Below are 22,730 nucleotides of genomic sequence, written 5' to 3'. Positions count from 1 at the left end.
TAAAGAGAGAAAAGCAGCAGCACTTATCCTGGCACACAAAGCAATTGAGCAAGGTCCATGCTACATTGACCCTGCCATCTGGACAGTGCAGAGGCATTTCCAGCATTATCCTCTATAATCATGTAAAATTGTATTCTGATGAGAGAGGCCAAAAATCCTGAGCTCCAGAGATCCAGCTGATAACAGCAATCAATCAATCTCCCTTTATGGATGCAGGATCACACACATCACACAGTGACACCCACGTCACTGCTTCATAACCACAAACAAATTATCACACTTTCTTGCATATTTTTCAATTCACCAGTCCTCTGGAGTGTGAGGAAAGGAGAAGTTAAGAAGCTGATCCTCTGCCCCCAGTGAAAAACAGAAAGGACTTTGTTGGGGGCTGCTGTGTGTGCAGGATTAGGCCTGAATGATTTGCCAAAGGCTTTACAACAAATTGGTTGCTGAGCTAAGAATAGAAGCTGGGAATCCTCGTTCCTGGTGCTGTAGTCACTACACAACAACCCTGCCTTCTCCCAAAGAGGGCACTCAGCACACAACTGGGCCTGGATGCAGCAAGAGGACACAGTGCCCTTGAGAGGCTTCGCTCAGGAATCTTCCCCCAGCTAAAATGCAAGAGCCCTGTGCTGGAAACTATTAAACAGCTGTGCCTTCAGCTCCTGCTTCAGCATTACACAGCAGCCTTATCAGCTTCCTTCCTTATGCCAGGAATGCTGCAGGAATTTGCCTTCTGCAGACTAAAGAGAAAGAAGAATGAAAAAGATGATTGTGTGCCTGTGTGTGTGTGAAAGAACGGGAGGGAGAGACACAGAAAGAGAGAAGATTAAACACTTTTTCATTATTTAGCTCAACCTTCTGAAAACAGATTTAGTAATCCTGAGTCAAGATGGTGACTTTGGTGTAAGTTTTATCATGGCATTGATCTTGCCCACAGTCCCACCACCTATATTTCAAGTTCCCAGCTCCTTGCACAGTCCCTGCCCCAAGAAGACTGCTCAGCCATATCCAACAACCTCAGTGCTTCAGCAGCAAAGGCTCAGCCAGCTAAGCACTTCTTCAAAACACCACATTTTGGGAAGAACCAAATACCTCCAACGCCTGAGATATAAAAGATAAAGGACTCAAAATGAGATTCCCTCAACAACAAAAATATATAAAACCATCTCCCACACACTCTGACTTAACAAGGCTCTGCAGGGCTTGAGGGAGCCAGGAGAACAGTTATGATAAGTTGAAACAAGTACAAGACAAGGAATGAGTGGCAACAGATTGAGGAAGCATCAGTACAGAATCTGCAGATTCTTTCAAAAGGCAGGGAGCTAGAGACAAACAGCCAGTGAAGGAACCAAAATTGTAATCTGAAAATGAGTAAATAAAATCCTCAAAACCCCAAGCACCTAGTTTATTTAAGGACCAACTACTCAGACCAAGAAAACCAGAGTAATTTTGAATAAAAATGACCAAGGGATATTATGGGGTTCTGAGAAAGTCAGCAATGAACCAGTTAACTGGAATATCAGCTAATTCCACTGAAGCCAGTCTCCCACAAAGACACTTCCCAATTTTGGATGCAGGCCTTACATTCACTAGTTTGGTGCAATTTGACACTGATTTTCTATAATTCATCAAGAAGGAAACACACTCCCAGCCAGTGATCTGCAGACTGGGGAGGCCAGAAACACTTAAGGAGGAGGCTCCATGTGAACACATGGGTAAAAATACCAAAAGTAACATTACTGAGCTTGTTGCTTCAAATCTGTCACTATGCAAGCCTGGACTGAAGTTTACTACTGGTTTAATAGCAATGTTGGACATAGTGAAGGTATGAAGGCCAAGGTGAAGCAGTTTTGACAGATTTCCTGGGAAGCCCCAGTGCCAGGGCACTCACTCTGTGGGGAAGGGTGTTACCTGCATGGGAATCCACTCACACAATGCCAAAGTAATAATTTTGTGCTGAGGTGAATAAATGGCAGGGGAAGAAGGGGAAGGGAATCTTTTAGATTAAATCATAGGCAAGCTTTCACTACAGCAGAAATTCAACAGTATGCCAAGGTTTCCAAGCAAATCACTGCTGACCTGTCCAAAGAACAGCTGAAGTGTAATTTTCTGTATTTCTGTAAAATAAGCTTCATTTTTTGACTGAGGCTGCAAAAAGCAAAACTAAACTGCTGTGGAATTTCAGTTGGTGCGTGAGCTTCATTCTAGAGCTGTGTGAACACTGGGCAGCATCTTCTACTTGAACAACTGAACCCAAGTGTACTGGAAAAAACAAGTAACACTTGATTCTATCAACAGAGAGGTACCAAGTCTGTCATTTCCAAATACATTAATGTCAATGTGGCCACTGCTTGTGACTGACTAAAGATTTCTCCTGTTATACAGGCTTAGCTCGCTCACTGTCTATAAGAAACCATCCAGTATTGGGCCACGCTCCTGTTAACTTCTTCCTCAATCAAGAATATTGCCTGGATTACAATAAGCCTGTATTGCAACCATACAGGTACCTGAAAAAAGGTCAAAATGAAGCTCCAAAATGAGCCAAGATCCAGTAATTTAATCTTTATCAAATCCTTGCCTCCAAAATGAGGCCAACATTTGGTGAAGATAAAATGACTGGATGATTTTACCACAATTATTTGAGCAGCAGCAAAGTTCAGACTTTCCTGCTCTAAACAATATAAAGTATAAAGAGGTCAACCTGTACTGAAGGAATCAATCTCTTTACCTGGGTTTAAATAACAGATGTCTAGAGAAGATGTTTCCTTCCATGAATTAAAAAAATAGAATAAAAAATAAAATAAAAAATAAAATTAAAAAATGAAATTAAAATTAAATAAAAATAAATAAAATAAAATAACATAGCAATGTAAAAAATAAAATAAAAACTTAGAAAATAAAATATAAAAGAAATAAAATAAAAATAAATAAAAAATAAAAATAAAATAATAAAATCTAAAATAAATAAAATAAAAAATAAAAAATAAAAATAAAATAAAATAAAATAAAATCTCAGCCCGAACCCCAAAATTTACATGCAGGTTTTCTTAGGCCATTGCACCCTTTCTGCCCTGCATCCTCACCCTCCCAGCATGGCAGTCCAGTATTGCTGAGCAGCCTGAGAGCTGCTCTGAGGCATGGTGGGCTCTCCTCTGTGTGAGGCACCACAGCATCCTCCTGAGCAGCACAGACAAACAAAACATCAATGAAAAAGCCAACTGAAGGTGCAGACCCATGGCTTAAAGGGGGTTAAAACTTCTCTCTGGCCAGACTCCCACAGCAAAGGAGATCCTGAGCCAGTTACACTCTTAACCAGCATTTTCAGGCCCAAGGAGCAAAATAATTTCTTACATCTCTCCATCAAGAGCCTGCTGAATAGCTTTTCTTTGAAATGATGGCACAGAGCCACCATAGATTTTTTTCTTCAACTAACCAGCATTGAACAGAATCTCACAGCCACAGAGCAGCAACAAAAGAGGAAGAGGTAACAGAGCAAAGCTTAGGGAACTATCAAACCAAGTACCAGCATCTTCACACTCACACTTCACTACAAACAGTGGCTTCAAACCATGGTGGACCTGCAAAAAGATGGGAGCACTATAAACACCAGCGAGTCAGGAGAACAAAGGAATGGGAGAGCCTTGGAAAAATAAAAGTTAAAGCAGCAGAAACCATACACATGAGTCTGGAACGTGATGCTGGGGAAAGAACCATCAGTAATCCTGTCATGTTGATTTTCCCAGGCTGAGAAACCAACAGCAAAATGCCATGTTGCTTTTAGTCTGCTCATCTAGATCAAAATGACATGTTTTGTCCTCTTAGTACAGGATTTTCAGTATTCACACATTTCACCACAGATAATGAAGACCTGGCTTCAATATAACATGAATTATCCAAGGATCCCAATGCATGGCATGCCAAGCAAAAAAAGGTATTTTCCCAGAAACCTCAAGCATAATTATGTCCAATTTGCATGAACAGGGTTTTTCAGAAACATTCCCTCCAACATGAATATTTCAGCCTGGGCTCTAACTCACCAACATCAACACAGAGAAACTTGTTGACTCTGCTATGCAGAGAATTGGGTTATCAGGGCATCCCAAGCAGATGTGTAACAAAATCGTTGCCTTGAATATTGACATTTCCACTCCTGTATCTGTAGACAGGGCAAAGAAAGAAATGCTTCCTGCAAGAGAAAGCTCTGGTCAAGCATAACTACCAAGTCAGGCACATTTCAAAACACACAGTAAAGTAAATCATTGCACAGCCATTGTGTTGTATTAAAGAACAGGTTGGCACAGGAGGTTTTAGGCTTTCCAATTCAATTCTATTTTTTCATCTGGCAACGCTTTTCAACTTTGTACAGTGCAAAATACACTGAACTGGTACAACCTTGGAGTTTGGGCTGAATGCCAATTGTTGGCCCTACAGCAAATAAAGCCAATAAAACAGGACAGACTTGCAACCTGAACAACTGTTTTCAAAGGAAGATGGTAAACTCCTGGAGAAGTGGGAAATACTTTCATGGAAAATAGAAAGCCACACCTGTCAGCTTCAGGTATTTCCTTATTACAGAACTTCCCTTGGGGACATGACATACCTAGTCAGCATTTTTTTCACTTCTTGCTGCCAAAAGGAGGTGATGCATTTGAAGTACATGCAAAGGTTAGTCTCTGTAGAGATCACCATTTTGTAACATCCTGATCTTTTCTGTTTATTAACCAAGGCTGAATCTACATTTCTCAATACAATATACAAAGATCTACATAATTTGAGTTAGACTATTGACAAGAATATGTGTGTTTTCTCACATAGAGACAGCATCTTCTCAAAACATAAAACATGACATTTCATGAGACACAGATGTGCCAGGCAATAGAAAAAAAGGACCCTTGGAGCAGAAGAGTCTTAATTTTAATTCTAGTCATCACTGATCAAGAGATACAATTGTCTTTGCAAGACAGACACAGGAGAGAAGAAAAGTTAAAGAAAACCACAGAAATGCTCAGGGTTTAATTTAAATCCTGGTGTACTTGTTCTGGTCTAATAAAAACAGCTGACCCCACAGTCAGCACAATTCCTGAGATCAGGAGAAGCTATGGCACAGCTGCCTGCACTATTCCCAACAGCAAGGAGCCTATTTCAGCAGGGCACATGCATCTGTTTTCCCTCCCCTTTTCACAAACTCCCATTTCAGTCCTGAGCATGGAACAGGTTGGAGATCTGCTCACGTGACTTGCATGTCTGTGCACTCCTAACCACAAAAAGGCGTCCCAACAGGTTTGGCACTTTGCACCCTTCTAGGATCTTTCATATCAATTCTGCAAATGAGGCTGTGGCCACTCTTCCTTCAGAAGAAATATTCCAGGGCTCCTTCAGTGCTGGCAGCTCAGAACTCACAAATAACCCTCAGTAAGAAGGCAGAATGTGTTCAGCATGAAATAAGGCCTCCTGGGATCAGGACTCAAACCAGCTTCCTTCTCCTTCCTGCTCTTCTACAGCTCCCTGCATGGCTCTGGGTAAATCATGCTATCCTCCTGTGCCTAGATTCTACATTTGTCTAAGAGGGATAATCACTCTTCACCCATAAAGAGGGGAATTCTCAAGCTACACTTACTAATGATTGACAGGGACCCAGGTACTACAGAAAAGCACCATAAAAAAATCACCCCCTGCCAAAAATGCATTATGAAAACCAAATGCTCCTTAAAAAGCAGGTTTCAGATTCAGTTCCCTAGTAGTTGCCACAAAAAAACCCCACAATTTAACATAAACTCTATCTATCTAAAAATATCTCAACACAATTTGACAATGTCCTTTCAACCAGACATTAAAAAAAACCCCTACAGGCACAATTACATATGACAAAGATAATGACAAAACAAGAAAAGAAAAAAAGGTAGGCAATATCATTCCTTCTAGCTTAAAAAAAATAAAAATTATAGTGCACTCAGTTTGCTGGTTAATAGGTGATGTGATGGGTCCTTAGTTCATCTTGGGATAATTTAAGAACAGAATGATTAGCAGTGTATGATGACAGTGATCACTAGCTGGCTCCTGGAGAGCTGATAAGTTATTAAGCCAAACAATGGATCGCTATTATGAGCAAGTCAGTGCACTAACTGTAATTTCCTTGAAAGCGGAGTGGTGCATGATTATACTTGTCCACTCAGACTGCCTGCTGGCAGCTCCACATTCTGCTATTGTTCTGAACTGTTCAGTCTTCCCAGAGCCCAGGATACAGGCACAGAAAAATGTATTCTTCATATTCAGGCTTCATTGTGGCAGCTGTTGTCTGAAGGAGAGTGGGACAGAGACATTCTCTGTCCTGAAGCACAACTATTAGAGCTCCTAAAAACATGTGGTTTTATTTGTCAGCAGGAGCTACCTCTACTTTCTAGCTGAGGTAATTTCCATTTCAAGAGAACTCTGACTTTGGAATGACACATGTATACAGCTACAGACATAATGTACACATGTTCATGTGTATATATATATATGTGTGTGTTTATGTGTATTTAAATGTCATATTTAAATACACATAAATGTGGCATATATGAGTACATTCCTGGTGGGTTTCTTTGTGAGTTTCAGGAACACTGCTGTTACTACTGGCAGCTTGTATGGACATCTTCCAAGTCATATTGCTCTCTCAAGGTACAAGGAGAGACAAAAGAGAATACTTTCATTAATGAGCCTACCAAAACTAGGAAGAAAAAACCACAGAAGACAGTAGCAGCTGAATGACAAGGACTTCAAAGTGGCTAATACACACATGGGCTGAAAACATGGCCTTCATCTGTCCTAGAAGAAAGGGGTGGTCCTAGTGGTGAACCCTCTGCAGGATGTGGAGAACAAGAGTGAGGTGCTACTGCAGAGCTGCTGAGTGAGATGGGTAAGAGGCCTGGGTTGCCTAAATGATGCTTGTACCCCAATCATCTGTTCTGTTTATGCTGGATATTAAGTTTTGCACCTTTAAGACTGGTTCTGAGAATGAAGGGGTGAAGAGAAGAAGCACAGTTTGTTTTCAGGAACTGCACTTGCTCCCCTGCATTCTTTCCTGCAGCATGGACAGGCAGTGGGACAGAGCTCTCCTTTGCTTTTTAGGTAGCTGAGGCAGTCAAGTTCCCTGGGCTGTGGCTTTTCTTTTTCTTGGAACTGTTCAAACCTGCTGTGGACTGAAAACCCAGAAGAACACTGGGAGCTCACACCTGTGGCTCACCAGGGCCAGGACGAGGCATTTTCCAGTGCAGGAGGGACTGATAAGAGACCGAGCTACAAGGACTTTGTGAATTTGCCATCTCTTCAGAACAGCAAGGTTCTATTGTTTAATATTGTTCAGGGTTTTTTTTGTGCTGGCGAATGCTTTGCCTGTTAAATAAACAGAGTTTTTCTACCTTTTCTCTAAGGAAATACTTTCCCGAACCAGTGGAATCTGCTTTCTAGAGGAACCCCTTTAGAGGTTTTTCTCCCAAATTCGCCCTAATCCAGGACAGTAAGGCACTCACCTTCCTATGTACCTTAGTTTCCTCCTCTGCAAAGGAAGGCAGAGCCTCTGCCCAGCTCCCAGAGGTGCAGCTGGCACACGCTGTGTGGGTGACCCTGGAGCACCCCTTGGGGGCCAGGGACTGCAGGGAGCACTGCTGGGGCAGCACAGGGGCAGATGCTGCTGGAGACATGGAGTGAAGCCAGCCCACAGCCCACCTGGCTATGAGAGAAGAACAGAGATCCCCATTTTTGATCCCCTATACTAATTCTCAGAAGTATATCTTCACTCTTGCCCACATGAGCAGCCACACTAAGCCTCTCGTTCCCTTTGGTGCATTTTTACTTTACTCCTGTCCTGAAAGTTACCAGCTAGTCTGAGCAGGAGGCAAAATTTTTAAAGCCCTTAAGGATCTCCCCCCTCAAACAGCAACAACCATTTTGGAGTTCAAGCCCTGCTGGCTCCCAATGAGCCTTGGGTTACCCAGGTGTTTGGTTTTTTTAATGGGACTTAGGTGATTCTGAAAGTATTATCATATATCTCCCATAGATTCGATATAAAGTGAGCTTTAAGTGGGAAGAAAACCTGACAATGAGAAGGTTTGACAAGAGCTTAAAAGTTAAGTCCTAATTAATTTTAAACTTTGTTTTATGTAAGGCTCACTTAAGGAGCAGATGAAATTCTTTCATGTCCTTTTTTGCTGTGCTGATCCTGCAAGAAATATATAACCAGGAGTATGTTTTAACAGGCCTAGGAAAAAGTACTATTAGTGATAGTTTTAGTGATAGATATTTACTGATATCAAAATAGATTATCAGTCTATTTTGAATCCAGGAACTGCTCCTGTCACTGAATTTTTTCAAACCCAAGCGAAAGGGAAAATGATTACTATACAAACACAAAGTGAGAAAATGTAATATTCAAAGTGGGATGCTAGTAACACATACAGATAAAGTCTCCCCTATAGTTTTGAAGAAAGGTTAACACCATTGCTAGTCACACACCTTATACCCATATAAATAAATAGTTGTTCTCCTTACAAGATCTAATCATCTGACCATTCATTCTCCTTAGTAAAACAGGTTAACAAGTCAATAATTTCCACTCCAACTCTGAATTAACCAGCCCACAGCTACACTAGTCCAACTATGAGTCTGTACTATAAACATAAACAATATGAGGTGGCTTCAAAGTGTAGGGGGTCTGATGTTTGGGGTTTTTTTCTCTCCTGAACTTGCAACACACACAACAAGTTAACAGCAACTTCCAAAACACTGGAGATGGAAACTGTTGAATCAGAGACAGGAATTTCATCAACTGCTTTGCTATGATGCTCCAAGTACACTCTAAGTTATCCAGCCAACAGAGGCTGCACCTAAAGACAGATCCTATCTTTATGATAGATTTTATGTAATGTGGCCATCCACTCATCTCTAAGAAAAGCACATGGTTATGGCAGTAGGAAATCTCAAAAAGAGATAAACAGCAGTAACTTGCCATGGAAGGCTCTAAAAGATGGATTAACAGCCAATTATGTACCAGTTTTAAGCCTCAATGCTTCTGTAAACATAGAAGAAAATTAATTTCAAACGTCTGCTCATGGACATCTTGGACACAAATTTTACACTAAGCATATAACTTACACATGCACATATTATTTATAATTTCTGGCTTGTTTTTTTTTTCTTTTCCTTGCCACCAATAGTTAGGTCATTATCACCTTCATAATGAGAGATCCATTCAAAATACACTGCTTCACGAGATCATTAAAAACCAATAGGCAACTGTATTGTTTCAGGACTACTTCATATTTAAATCATTGCCTAAAATTACAATTCAAACACCATGTGAATGAACAAAGCCATTCAAACGGGTACAGGACACATAAATTTACATTTACATTAATCATTCTGGCCTGATTTCACACTCCTGTGCAAACAAGAAGTATTTCTGGCCTGTCACAGCATAAGAGCTACCAGGGGATAGCTCAGTGATTCCATGCAACCCTTTGCCTTATAAACTTACCCTTCCTCAGCCATGAGGCTTTCCCTACAAACAGACAAAGTGGCATCAAACCTCAGCAGTCCCTGGAATACAGCACTGGGCTGGGTAATGTGATAAGGCATAAAGCCAACAGCATGATTGTATGTACAGGAATTGTAAGAACCACTCAGAAAAGCTTGGAGTAACTTGAGAGCAATAGGAAGAGTACAGAGAAAACATCTCCCTACAATGAGGCTCCATCACATGGCCACTCTGACAGTGGAATTTCAGAAACTGCATAATAACCAAAGCACCACATTTACTGCAGGGCATGCAGCACACAATGCTGCACTTAAAGTCAAACTGAGTCACATCTGGAGTTCACGGCATTCTAATACTTTCCCGTACTTAGCTCAAGGACACAAATGAAACTTCTACGTAGAGGGCTTGGGTAGCAGTAGCTTCATTAGCCTTGTGCATCTATCCAACATCATTACAAATTGTAATTAAGTTGTCTGCACCAGCACAGAAGTGAGTGCATGCCCTTTCCCAAGGCAAGCTTTGCTCTTACCAAGCTATGGAATTTTTTGGCATTTAGTTTGTTTCAGCTAGTTTTTCTCAGTTTAAAGGCAATAAGCAGTTTCACCTGAAATGCTCACAAAGCACCAATGAACTACTACAGCAAACAGCCTCATTCATACCAACAGTTCTCTCCATAACCAAGAGGCTGCACAGTTTCACTTTGAAGTTTAAGAAACACTTGGTCACGCTGAGTTGAGACATTAAATCACACATTAGAATGCTGTGTCCAAGTAATGCCAAATGGAGCAAAGCATTACAATATGAATGAGGTCAACAACATGTTAAGAGAGCAGAGAGCAAAGCTCCATGCATGGCTTTAAGCACAAGATCCCAATGGACAAAATCCTGAGCAAGCTGCTTGAGCTGGGGGTTGGGCTACCTGATCTTCAGAGATCCTGCTTGACCTCACCCATCCTGTGAAGATTTGCTGTTTTCTACGTTTGTGACAATGTACCAGGCCTGGACTGAAAACTGCACAAAAAGCTTGAGGCTCCACTGCTGCATTAACCCTCAGTCCCACATGAGGCTCCCGGGCAGTCATGAGCCATCCAAGCTCCAGCTCTGGCATTTATCACCTCCCTTCCTCTTTCTCCCCATTAAACCTAAAGCCTGCTCTGGTCAAACCAAATTCTTGCTTACTCTTCTGTGTTTTGCCAGCATCAAATTGGTGTAGCAAAGTAGTTTCTGGCAGTCATCAAAATATTGTTACACCATATGTCAGGTGTACTGACAAGAAAACAATCACTGAAAAATAAAATCTGTGTTAAAAATGATGCTGTATTCCTTAGGATTCCAGTTGTTCTGCACATCTGCACCTTGTCTGCAATGCAGCTACTTCATCCATTTATTTTCCATAATGAAGTATTGATTTCATTTGCAAAAAAATTGCTATAACCACTCTACATTGCTGGCATTTTACCTGAAGAAAAATCTCTTAACAAACGTAATCTATGTCAATTTTTGACCACTTAATTTGTGAGATGGAACCATTGCAAAGCACACAGTCCCACCACTCACAGCAGAAAACCATCCCCAAACCAGACTCACCTGCAGGAAGCTCGAGAGAGGCTGAGCCACAAGTGTGTGGTTGGTTTCACACCTCGCTGGCTCGGCAGATGCAAACAAAATACACACAACAAAACTCTGCTTGGTTTACAAAAAATGCCAAATGGGTAATAACATGCAACTCACAACACATCATCTCAGTATGTCATAAATTGCCTGTAATCTGCAGTGAAAGTGAAACACCACCCTTCTGCAACCATGTAGTTTAAATATGAAAACAATTAAGAGCACCATTTTATTTTAACATTAGCTTCTCTGATATAAAGACAACTGAATCCAAAAATTTTTGCAGAGACAATACTATTTTAGGTTTGAGATAATTTAAACAACATTTATCAAAATATGTTTGCTGCTCCAAACTCCAAAACAAATTAAACACATCAGCTGAGAAGTCACTGTAACCAGTCCACTTATCCAGCACACCAGATTTTGACAGCATATTATCTTCCATAAGATGGGCGAATATTTTCCTAATTTCAATTACTCAGTTTAGTTCAAAATGATCACTAGTTAATTCCAGGTTGGGAAACAAATTAGGAACTGAAAAGGCAAGTAAATTTGGTTTTCTTCTTCCAGCCTGCAAATAAGAAGTAGGTGTGGAAGGCTGAGCCCTCCCAGCTCCAATGTCTTGCCAAGCACATTCTCAAGTCACCACTGGCTTCATTTGTTCAGTACAGGTCATGTTACACTGCTTAGTTATAAACACAAAATAAGCTGAGATTTTTTTTTTTTCCTAAATACTTAGCACATTTAATGCTGTGTTGTAGTTTAAAAAGAGCAAATGAAAATGTTTGCTTTCCATGTTACAAACTCCAATTCCCACCCAAAAGCAGCTTGAAAAAGATCACAACTGAAAGACTAATCATGATAAGTCATCTATCATTTTCAAAAAAGCACAAAAATAAAGACTAAGTAAATCTATGTAAATGTATACAGTTGCTTAGATGCATGCAGAGTATATCCTTCTCAATATTAAGAGCTACCTTTTTTTATTCCTGCCAAGAATACATTTATTTGCAAGTGAGTGCCTTAGAGGTTATCAAGGGAAAAGAGTCAATCTTTCTTTAGGAAAAGAAATAAAAACTACAAATGTTAAGCAAGATTAACATGGGCCATTTCAGTCAAGGTCTCAGACTTATCAACTTCCACCAACTCACCCTGTAAAAACATGCATGGCATAAAAAAGGGCTGAATACTGATCTTTAATCACAGAACTAGGATAAATATTCAGATATTGCTAAAACCAGTGCATATCATTACCCAGATTCTCTTCATGTAACATCCTTGAAAAGTCTGAACAGAAAAAGTCAGGGAGAGTCACACATACATTTTTAACTGTTCCACCCATGTTGAAACTTGTAAATTTTCCCGTCTCAGGTTCAGAAATTCCCCCAGTATCAACTTTTAAAATTCATCTATTTGAGTACTTTGTACAAGACTTAAAGGCTGCATTTTACTCCTAAATAGGCACACCTTATGCCATCTCTAGTATGCTCTATAATAAGAACACTAAAACTTCACAGGAAAATATGAACTTCTCCTTTACAGCTACATCTCAGCCAAACGTACATTCACACTCCTGAGAGGGTTTGGTTCCTACTTTATAAACAATTTGTATTGAAAAAATTTGGGTCAAGGACAGCTTACCATCAACAACAGCCTACATCTCTCTGCAATTACTGGCCCATAAGCAGCACAAGTATCTTAAAAACATTTATTCCATCACATTACCAAACAATAACCAGACCACAAAATTTCAAAAAAACCACTTTTCCTACCCAGGCATTCCCACAAAAGCATACCTCAGAGGTCCCCAAAGGATGAGTGGATGATTATCTGCCACTAAGCAAACTTGCCACTCCTCTCTTCCACATGCCAACTCTGTGCTAAACAGCAGCTCTGGTATCTGCTGGCAGATCTGGTATCTCTGGTATTACTGCTGGGAGCTTCCTAAAGCAGGCTGCAGATCAGAAGTAGGCTTTTTATTTTAATCTCTAGTAAGCCACACTTAACAGAGCAAAGTAAGGTTGTTCTGGTTGGTGAGAAAGTTCAGGTGCTCACTGCATTTCTTTGGATGTGAAAATAAAACGTTAATAACCAGTACATAATGTTTATTATATACCAGGCCACAAAAATGAGATCAGATTCTCTATTTCAATGGTCAGCACAGTAAAACTTTGTGTTGTACATGTGGGACTAACAAGAGCTTCTATAGTAATGGAACTGACTTAATCAGTCTTCATTTCTTTTGTGTCATAATAGAACATTTTCGCCCGTTGTTTTCTTTCTTAACAAATATGTCTTATCTACATAAAACTCAGATGAGTTGAAGGTGGGGAGGAGAGATCTTTTTACTCTGAAATGCTAACAGCAGCTCAGAGGCTTTACTCTGCTGATTCTGAACTGTAATGAATGGAAATATTTCCTCACATTCCTGTTGGATAATTCTTCCTTTACCAGCCTTCAGTTACCAGCAGATCAGAACTGGAGTTTACTCTTGAGCTGGCAGTAAACAAAAGAACAAATCTGTACTGTTTCTGATGAGAAAAGAAATTGGAGCCTTTATCCAAATATACTAAAACTCTAACATGCAGGATGACTAAGAAGATGTGTGTTGGATAAATGAGCGGGTGTGCTAAACAGAATTTAAAAAAAAAATCAATGGAAAGACATGTTTATAGAGAATGACCAAGGCATTGTCAAAGAATTCAGCTATCAAATAGAGATTTAAGTTATTCATTATAATTTAAGTTATAATTCAGTAGAGGGGTAGACTGTGGATTCAAACTGTTGTGTTAATGAACAATTCAGCTGTTACTTCTGGATGACAAATGCACAGTATTCATACTTTCCAATAACAGACCTGCACTGGCTCTACTGCTGAAGCACACCAGTAGCAGCTTGCAGGAAGAGCATCTAACTGATAAAAGCCACATTTTAATTTAAATACTGACATTCACCTCAAAGTAATAAAAAACCATTCATCTGAGGGGATCTTTAATGAGTTACATGGCAAAAGAGGAAATTTTTTTTCATCTTTTCTGTTTCTCAGCTCGATATGAGCAGGAACCATTGATGTTTGTTTTTTTTACATAACTGATGTTGTACCTTATCCACAGATGATGCATCTCATCTATGTGACAGCTTTCCCAATGAACTGAAACATGGGAAATAAGGACAAACAACTATCCCACTACAAATTACAGGCAAATATCTATTTATTTAAAAGTACAATATCTAAATCAACATTTCTCCAGCACACAGTGCTGCCCAGCATTACACTCTGGGTTTGATCTAGTACTTCCATTCCACCTTTTGAATCTCATTTAGTTTCTAAGCACTCCTGTCAGTTTCTGACTTGGCATCAGCCTCAGCCTGATGGGACCACATGGTAGGTTGAGGACTGACTGCATGACAGAACTGCCAGGCAAAGAAAGAGAAAATCAGGCAGTGCCCCACTGGTAAACCATGAGCCAGAAGCAGAAAAAAAAGGGAAAAAATAACATTTGTAGATAAACAGTAAGAGACCATCAGGAAGGAATCCTGTTCCTTCCAAGGTTTAACATGTTCAAACACTACAGAATGCTCTCACAGCCCAGCAGCCTCGAACACAAACTGAATGACATCCACAATTAAACATCTTAATATATTTTCTTAGCCCAAACAAGCAAATTCTGTTCTCTCCACCTACTCAGTTAGCTGATTCTCACTAGCTCTACTCATCCTGAACATCCAGCAGCAGGTTGAGCACCATAAATGCCCATGGTGACACAAACAGGGCAGCAGAGTGCTCTGGGGAAGGGAAGGCAGGCAGCTTTAGCCACGAGGCTTCCCATCACTGCAGCCTCCCGTGGTGTCTGGACATCAGCACTCACTCCTTCTGTAACAGATGGTCACCAAATCACACTGAAAAAGAAGTCCCCACACCTCAGATATCACACACATGTACACATACCCAGAAAATAAAATATTCAAGGCATTTGGGAGTTTTTGCCACAACAAAAGGAAACAGGAGCAACATGTTTTAGATGAGTAGATATGATCTTATAACTGGCAAAAGCCTTTACTCAGTGGTCTTCCTGGGATGCAAAAGATGGCAGGAGCCATGAGAGACCAGAAAAAAAAAAAGGTTTTAATGATAGGAGTAGCTTGGCTTTGCCAGATAATCATGCAGTGTTGCAGGCCGATCTGTTTCTCATATAAGGGCATAAACAACATGTGTTTGTGTGAGTTCATAGCAAAGGAAACAGACTGCTGATCTCAATGTCCTCAAATGATGCACAGATACATTTTAAGCACTTGTTTGTCCTATTATATTCTGAAGTCCAAAATAGACTTTTTATTACAGTATCTCCAATTTCAGGACACCTATACAGTAAACAAGTGATCAGGGAATGAGAAACATATTAATAGCAACAGCACACTGTTCATAAGTAGAGGTGTCAGTTATTACTAAGCAAAATGGACAGATTACCAAAAATACCACTGAAAACTTAAAGACAACAAACCTAGTTTTATTTTTTGCTCAAAACCCAAAGAAAATCCAACTTATTCTGCACAATTTATCCCCGTTCACTTCTTGCTACATTTTTATTGAAATTAATATTTTTAATGACCTCTCCACAGTAGGAATACCTTCTGCCTCCAAGCATCCCATTGTGGTGGGATCACTACATCCCATCCAGCTTCTCTGGGAATCATCCCATTCACATGGACAGCCATCTGTGTGTAGTGCCAAATCTGTAAACTTGCAAAGTCTCTGCAATTCTGTGTCAAGTCACCAGTATACATAAACTGGAGCATCTTGAAAAAGAACCCAGAGTGACAGATGCTTTTGGAATGGCTGCATTTAAACATTTCAGGTGACCAAGGTCTCATCCTTTACTCATGCAGAACTTATTCCTTCTCTTCAGCATTGAGAAATCATGATCATCTCAAACCAAAGAGTATCAAAAAACCCTCAGAGATTTCAAAATTTGTGATGACCTACAACTAGGTCATTTAAACACCCAGCCCTGTGAGCAAACTAACTGCTCAACTTTATTCTATTTATAATTTAATAGCTTTACAATTTAAATAATACCTTTCTCCCTCAATCACTTCACTGCTTACCACCAAATCTTTATATTAGGTACTGGAATGGACAGGAAAAATAACTTGTTAGCATTGACTCCAGATGTTCAGGGGTCTACTAAAGCATTACCCAGAAATCAGGGTAACTACATGACATAGACCCAGTGCTTGGAAGAACCCAGACCCCACTTTATTTTCCTGGACTCTCCATATATTTTTATATACTCTCCAAAGATAAGGGTAGGCTCACCTTCCTACCATCTATTGCATGCACTGGTGCCTCAATGCATGCATTATCCCAAACTGTCCTCCATGCAGATTTAACTCCTAAAAGGAATCACAGAATTTGCTGAATTGGAAGGGACCCACAAGAGTCAGTGAGTCCAACTCCTGGCCCAGCACAGCCCCATCCCTAAGAGTCACACCATGTGCCTGAGTGTTGGTCTGTGATGGTGTTCACAGGGGTCCCAGGATGAGGGAAGAGATGAGGATCTGACTCTATGTTTCAGAAGGCTGATTTATTATTTTATGATATATATTATATTAAAACTATACTAAAAGAATAGAAGAAAGGATTTCATCAGAAGGCTAGCAAAGAATAGAAAAAGAAAGAATGAATAAAAAGGCTTGATGCTCGGACAGAGTCTGAGAGAGCTGACTGTGATTGGCCATTAATTAGAAACAACCAACATGGGCCAACCACAGATGCACCTGTTGCATTCCACAGCAGCAGATAATCAATGTTTAGATTTTGTTCCTGAGGCCTCTCAGCTTCTCAGGAGAAAAAATCCTAAGGAAAGGATTTTCCATAAAAGATGTCTGCGACATAGGCCAAACACTCCCGGAGCTCTGCCAGCCTTGGTGCTGTGGGCACTGCCCTGGGCAGCCTGTTCAGTGCCCAGCCACCCAAACCCCACTATTTGATCAGTCCTAATCACCACAGTGCTCCTACTCCTGTCCCTTCCAGTCCTTGCTGCAGGAATCACAATACTCCTTTGTGTAACAACCTCAATGCCATACTCTTTGACCCTGCAGGTGGAGGAGACTCAGTTCTATACCCACACCTTTTCTGATTCTTTGGTCATCCAGAAGTCTACACCTTAATCCTGCCAGGATTTGGAATCATCTCTCATGTCATAACTTACTACACAGGGAAAAAAGAACCATTTGGCTACATAGGAATAGTATGAGCTATACTGTCCATCGGATTCCTGGGCTTTATCCTCTGAGCTCAGCACATATTCACAGTAGGAACAGATGCTGACACCCAAGCATACTTTACTATAATCATTGTCACTCCAACTGGTATCATCTTCTGGGGGAAGAACCTGTTTCTAACATTCAACCTTAAACCCCCTGACAGAGCTGCAGGCCATTCCTAAGGTGCCATCAGTGTCACACCAAGCACAGATCAGTGTCTGCCCCTCTTCTTCCCCTCACTGCAGTGAGTCCCCTCAGGCTCCTCTTCTCCATGTGCCCAGCCCCAGCGCCCTCAGCAGCTCCTCCCCAGCTTCCCCTCACGGCCTCACTGTCCCCATGGCCTCCTTTGCACTCTCTCCAACAGTTTAATCTCTTCCTCACACTGTGCTGCCCAAACCTGCACACAGCACTCGAGGTGAGGCCCCCAGAGCAGAGCAGGACAATCCCAGCCTGGCCCCAGTGGCCCTGCTGGGCCTGGAGCCCCAGGACAGGGATGGCCCTGCTGGCCCCAGGGCACTGCTGGCTCTGATCCCTCTGGCACCAAGCAGGACCCCAGGGCCCTTTGTGTGGTGCTGTTGTCCAACATCTCCTTCCCAAGGCTGTACCCACACCCAGGGTGCCACAACCCAGGTGCAGAATCCAGAACTTTTCCTTGCTGGATGCTGTTATAAAGTATTTTGCAATTTAGGGGGGGGGGGGGGAAAATCAAGCCAGGAATGTAGCAGAACAGTATTTGTATCAAGCCCTCCAGCAGGTTACTTGTGGCACCTCTCCCAGCAGCATGAGACAGTTTAACCAAGGAAGCAGAGACACTTAACTTCGGTGTGAGGGAAGCTGCTCATTTTGCAGCAGACAGGGAGATGAAGGCAGGAGTTTTCAGATGAGCACAGCTCTCTGCCCCAGAGAACCAGCATTTACAGAGGCAGATCCAAAAGAAAAACAATGCAATGGTGAAGCCACACACAGTTGTTATATCTACATGCATAAACACTGCCCAGCTTCTGAATAGGTGAGAATGCTTGGCACCAAGGAACATTCAAGCCAGACACAGAGACACAGTATGCTGAGCTGGAAGGGACTCACAGAGATTATCAAGTCCAACTCTGAGGTGAGTGGCTTGTATGAGGGCTGAAGCCCCAACCCTGGTGCTATCAGCACCATGCCCTAACCAACACAATCAATAAAACACCAGAATGGTGATGACAGCAATAGCAAAACATTAGACACATGCAAATCTTCAGCATGCCACTAAAAATGACACAGATCACTCCTCCACTGGGGTGCCTGGTAGAGCCTGCTGGAATCAGTGGGCCTGCACTGACAAAAGCAGAACACCAAGAGCACAGTCCTCAGTGTAACTGCTTAGCAGTTCCACTATTATTTATTCCTAAAGGACCTCTCTTAATGCAACTTTGCATAAAATACCTCATGCCTAATTTAAAGCTATGATTAAGAGTATTTTCCTTTTAGCTCAGTCCAGCCCACTATTTCATTCACTGCTGGTCTCACCTCTTCACCATGTTAGCTGCTGTCTTGCTTCTGGCCATCAGAACAGCCTCAAAACTGCTGTTCTCTGTACCAGAAAATATTGCTATTGTAACAGAAGCTAAATTAAAACTCTTGTGTCATGAACAAGGGCAAGAGTGTGAGAGTGTGGCAAAAGGCCAAATAAAAAGGGAGATTTGTTACTTTTCCTTCCCTAGGGGATTATGAAAAATGTGCAAGATTAAAAAAATAACTGTTCCAGCCCTTTTCCCTGATGGATGACAACATGAAAGAGACCCTCCAAATGACTTCTCACAGGAGGCTGTGTAAAAACCCTGGTTTCTTGCATGACTAACATAAGAATACTGATGATGTCATTGTCACCCCTTTGGATCACATCTATCCTACAAATCATTACTTCTTACTGGCAACCTTGCAGCACGAGTAAAACTCTGTTTAAAGTCTCACTGGGAAAGATGTAGGTGATGTAGTAACTGTTATCTTTGCTATCTCCTCAGAACAGATTAGCAGGGATGTGGACCACCTCCCTCTTTCACTCCCCTCAGGGGTTCTTTGCACATGGGCTGTGTGGGGCAGGAGACTTGTCTTGCACCCTTATAAAAAGTTGTTGATTTTTGAGCATATTCACTTTTTAAAAGAGGAGGAGAGAGAAACAGTGGGGTCATAAATTAATAATGAGTTACATTTCCCAGAGACCCTCATCTTTCTTATACACATGGTGTTGATCAGAGAGGATCTGTGGGGCAGGGACCTTGTTTGCCACAGGGCATGCAGCAGCACTCAGGAGAAAGCGTTTCAGTGCTGTCAGCTGTCTCAAGAACGACACAAACAAGCTTCCCCTGCATCTCTGCCGGCTGCAAAAATAACAAAATTAACAAAAGGGAAATAAAGAGAAGTTCCCCATGCCAACAAATCATTCCACCAACATCTGTTGTTCCTGGTCACTGAGATTCCATGGAAGGTAAGGAAAGATTGATACTCAGGGTGTGTATGTAAAAAGACAACACAGAAACCATACAAAACTGTCAGGTGCTGCACCCCAAATGCTGGATAATCCCCAAAGGGGTTATCTTACTGACCCTTTCACAGCTCTCTAACATTGAAAACATGAAATGTAATGTGAAACAAAAAGACAACAGGACCATCCCTGAAAGTTTAAAAAATAAATAAAAATTTTAAAATCCCAAACAAACAGAAAAAGCCCCAAGAAACTCCAATCTATGCATTAAGAGTGACAGATTAAAGACTTCATTGTTGACAGTAAAAATGACATTTTAAGCATGGGAGAGGAAGCAACAAGACCTTCAAAAAATCAGCAGCAACTTTCAATTACAATGAAACAACACATAAAAATAGAAGCTTAAGACTGAGGACCCTTTAATGCCCCAAGGAGTATTCAGGGACAGCAGTAAACAAGGTGCTGATATGCTTTACACTGCAAACAATGTTAGTAGAAAGCCAAATGGGACAAGCCCCAAATCAGAGTGAAATTTCAAGGCATGAAGTTTGAGATAAAGGGCTGTAATCAAATTACACCACAAATGGATCCATTCATCTGTAAGCATTTAAACAGAGAGCATTGAATTACAGCCTGAAATAAAACAAATTAATTTGCTTTCTATTTCTTAAATATCTATTCATTATTTTTCTACTGCCAAAGAAAATTTCCCACCTTAACACAAGAATGAATGTGGGGAGAAAACTGAAATACTAATTACCAGGCAGGAAAAACAAGAAGAGTTTGAATTGTGTTATTTACATTCTCATTCCTCTTTCTGAATAGCGTGAAGTCAACAAACTAAGTGAAGACAGAAGAATCTGCAATTGCAATTCAAGTTGTTTTGTGCAAAAGGCCTAGCACCTTACGTACATCCAACAAACTGGCCACAGTATTTTTTTATAAATAAAATAAAAAAATAATGATTCTTACAGTGCCTTCAGTGCCTTCCACTGTGATGTTCTTTTTCCTGAAAGCTATCACAATCCAAACGACTTAACAGCACAATATTTAAGTGCAGGGCATGCATCCCCCAATTTGGCAGCGCTGGAAAAGCTCCTTTTAAACAAACCCGCCTGTGGAGGAGCCGCTCTTTTTGTAAGCGCTGCGAGGAACAACAATCCTGGGGGAAAAAATAACCAAAAAAACCCCCAAAAAACCCCAAACCCCAATAAAAACAGAGAGTGAGAGAGGGGAAAAACCCCAGCACAGTCCTGCTGCTGCTGCTGCTCGGGCCGCTGTTGTTGCCTTTGTTGTCCGGCGGGCGCCCCGAGCCTGCGGCCGGCCCGGCCGGGCCCCCACCTGCTCCCATTCATCGGCCGGCCCGGCCGGGCAGCGGGCGGGAGCCCCGGGGGCCGCCCCACAGCTGCCCGGGGGCACCCTGAGCTCCAGCGCCGACCCTCAGCACCAGCTCCCCGTCCTGGGATGGGGGGTGTGCGTGGGGAACACGCAGGTGGTCTCATCACCCCCCCCCCCCCCCCCAAAATCCCTGAGGGTTATTTACATTCCCCTGACCCAGCAGCCTGAGTTACTGCAGGAGGGTGCCATCACCCACCCCAGCACCCTTGGCAGCAAGGAGGGTGACCCCCACCCCAACGCTGTCCCCCATCTCCATCCCAGGACTCTGCTTTATTTTTTTTTCCCCCCAAGCAGGAGAGCAGCCATCAACGCACCCCCTTTCCAAATTCCAAGGGGGTTGCCCTGCTCACTCGCAAGGCAGTGCCCCCCACTCCAGCCCCTCGGAGGGAAGGAGGGTGCCCTGCCAGCACCCAGTCCCCCCGCGTAGCGAGGGGGATCGGCCCCAGCACTGTCCCCCCGCAAGGGGGACACCCCTTCCCCCGCTGCCCCATCCCCAGCACCTACCTCGTCTTAGAGGACAGGAAAGCAAGTTTGATTAATCCATAGGTAAACAACTGGATGCTCTCCTTGGCTATGCTGGCCACTCTGAGCCTGTGCTCTAGGATGTGCAGTTCCATCTTTTCCTCTTTCTCATTTGTAGTTCATCTATCCCTGGGGTTTATGTTGTGTTTTTGAATGGGGAGGGGGAGGGGGGGCTGTTATTGTCGGTGCCTTCTTATTTTTTTTTCTTTTTTCCTTTTTCTCCTCCCCGCTTCCGTCTGTCCCTTCCCAGCTCCGGGGGCAGGAGCAGGGGATGAGGGAGCAGAGGGTGCAAAAGTTGGAGCGGCGGGGAGGCCGGCGGGGCGCGGAGCGGAGCAGCGGAGCCCGGAGTGCCGAGCAGCTGGTGCTCGCTGGAACAAACAACTTGCCACTCAAGCCCGGCCCGGCGCGCATGCGCCGCGCCCCGCGGCATGCCGGGACTTGGAGTCCGCGCCGCCGCCGCCCCGCCCCTGAGGGCGCCCGTCCGGCCCCACACCCCACCCGCCCTCAGCGGCGGCTTCCACCCCTCGCTAAAAAAACCCATAAAACATTAAAGCGAGAACCAACGTTTGTAAGGGTGTTGTTTTGGTTTGTTTAATTCTCTTTGTACTTAGCTTGCTGGAAGATCTTTCACAAGCCAAAAACTAGCAGGAAGGAGAACTTTACAAGTTTTCATTAACAGCAGGGAAATACTCAAATCGTACCTTGTTCATTCCTTCACGTGGCAGATGGGAAATCCTTGTCTGTTTCACTGTGCAGTGAAATAGTGTGGGAAAAACCCATTCACTTTACATGTGTGTTACAGAGGTAATACAGAGATGTTAATAACATAAAACCGGCCCTGTGTGTGCTGTAGTGCTGGAAGGGTGAAGCTGGAAGGGTGAATGGCTGGAAGGGTGAATGGTTGGAATGGAAGATGAACGGATGGAAAGATGAGCAGCCTGTTTGTCCCCATTC

General features: G+C 42.3%; 1 protein-coding gene across 1 annotated transcript in view; it reads right to left on the bottom strand.

The window, feature by feature from the left end:
* The window catches only part of CASTOR2 (cytosolic arginine sensor for mTORC1 subunit 2), a 122,560-nt gene extending 100,404 nt beyond the window's left edge, over window positions 1-22,156 (bottom strand). The window contains exon 1 of the mRNA XM_054287468.1: window positions 21,759-22,156. Coding sequence (XP_054143443.1) covers window positions 21,759-21,871 — 113 coding nt within the window. The 5' untranslated portion in view covers window positions 21,872-22,156. The remainder of the gene's footprint in view (window positions 1-21,758) is intronic.
* Between the last annotated feature and the right edge of the window lie 574 nt (window positions 22,157-22,730).

This window comes from Melozone crissalis, unplaced genomic scaffold (assembly GCF_028551555.1).
Source record: "Melozone crissalis strain CALT ecotype California unplaced genomic scaffold, PUWL_Pcris_2 ptg000057l_1, whole genome shotgun sequence".
NCBI classification, from domain to species: Eukaryota; Metazoa; Chordata; class Aves; order Passeriformes; family Passerellidae; genus Melozone; species Melozone crissalis.
Note: the sequence above shows the minus strand (reverse complement) of the source record. Positions and strands in the feature narration are given on the sequence as shown.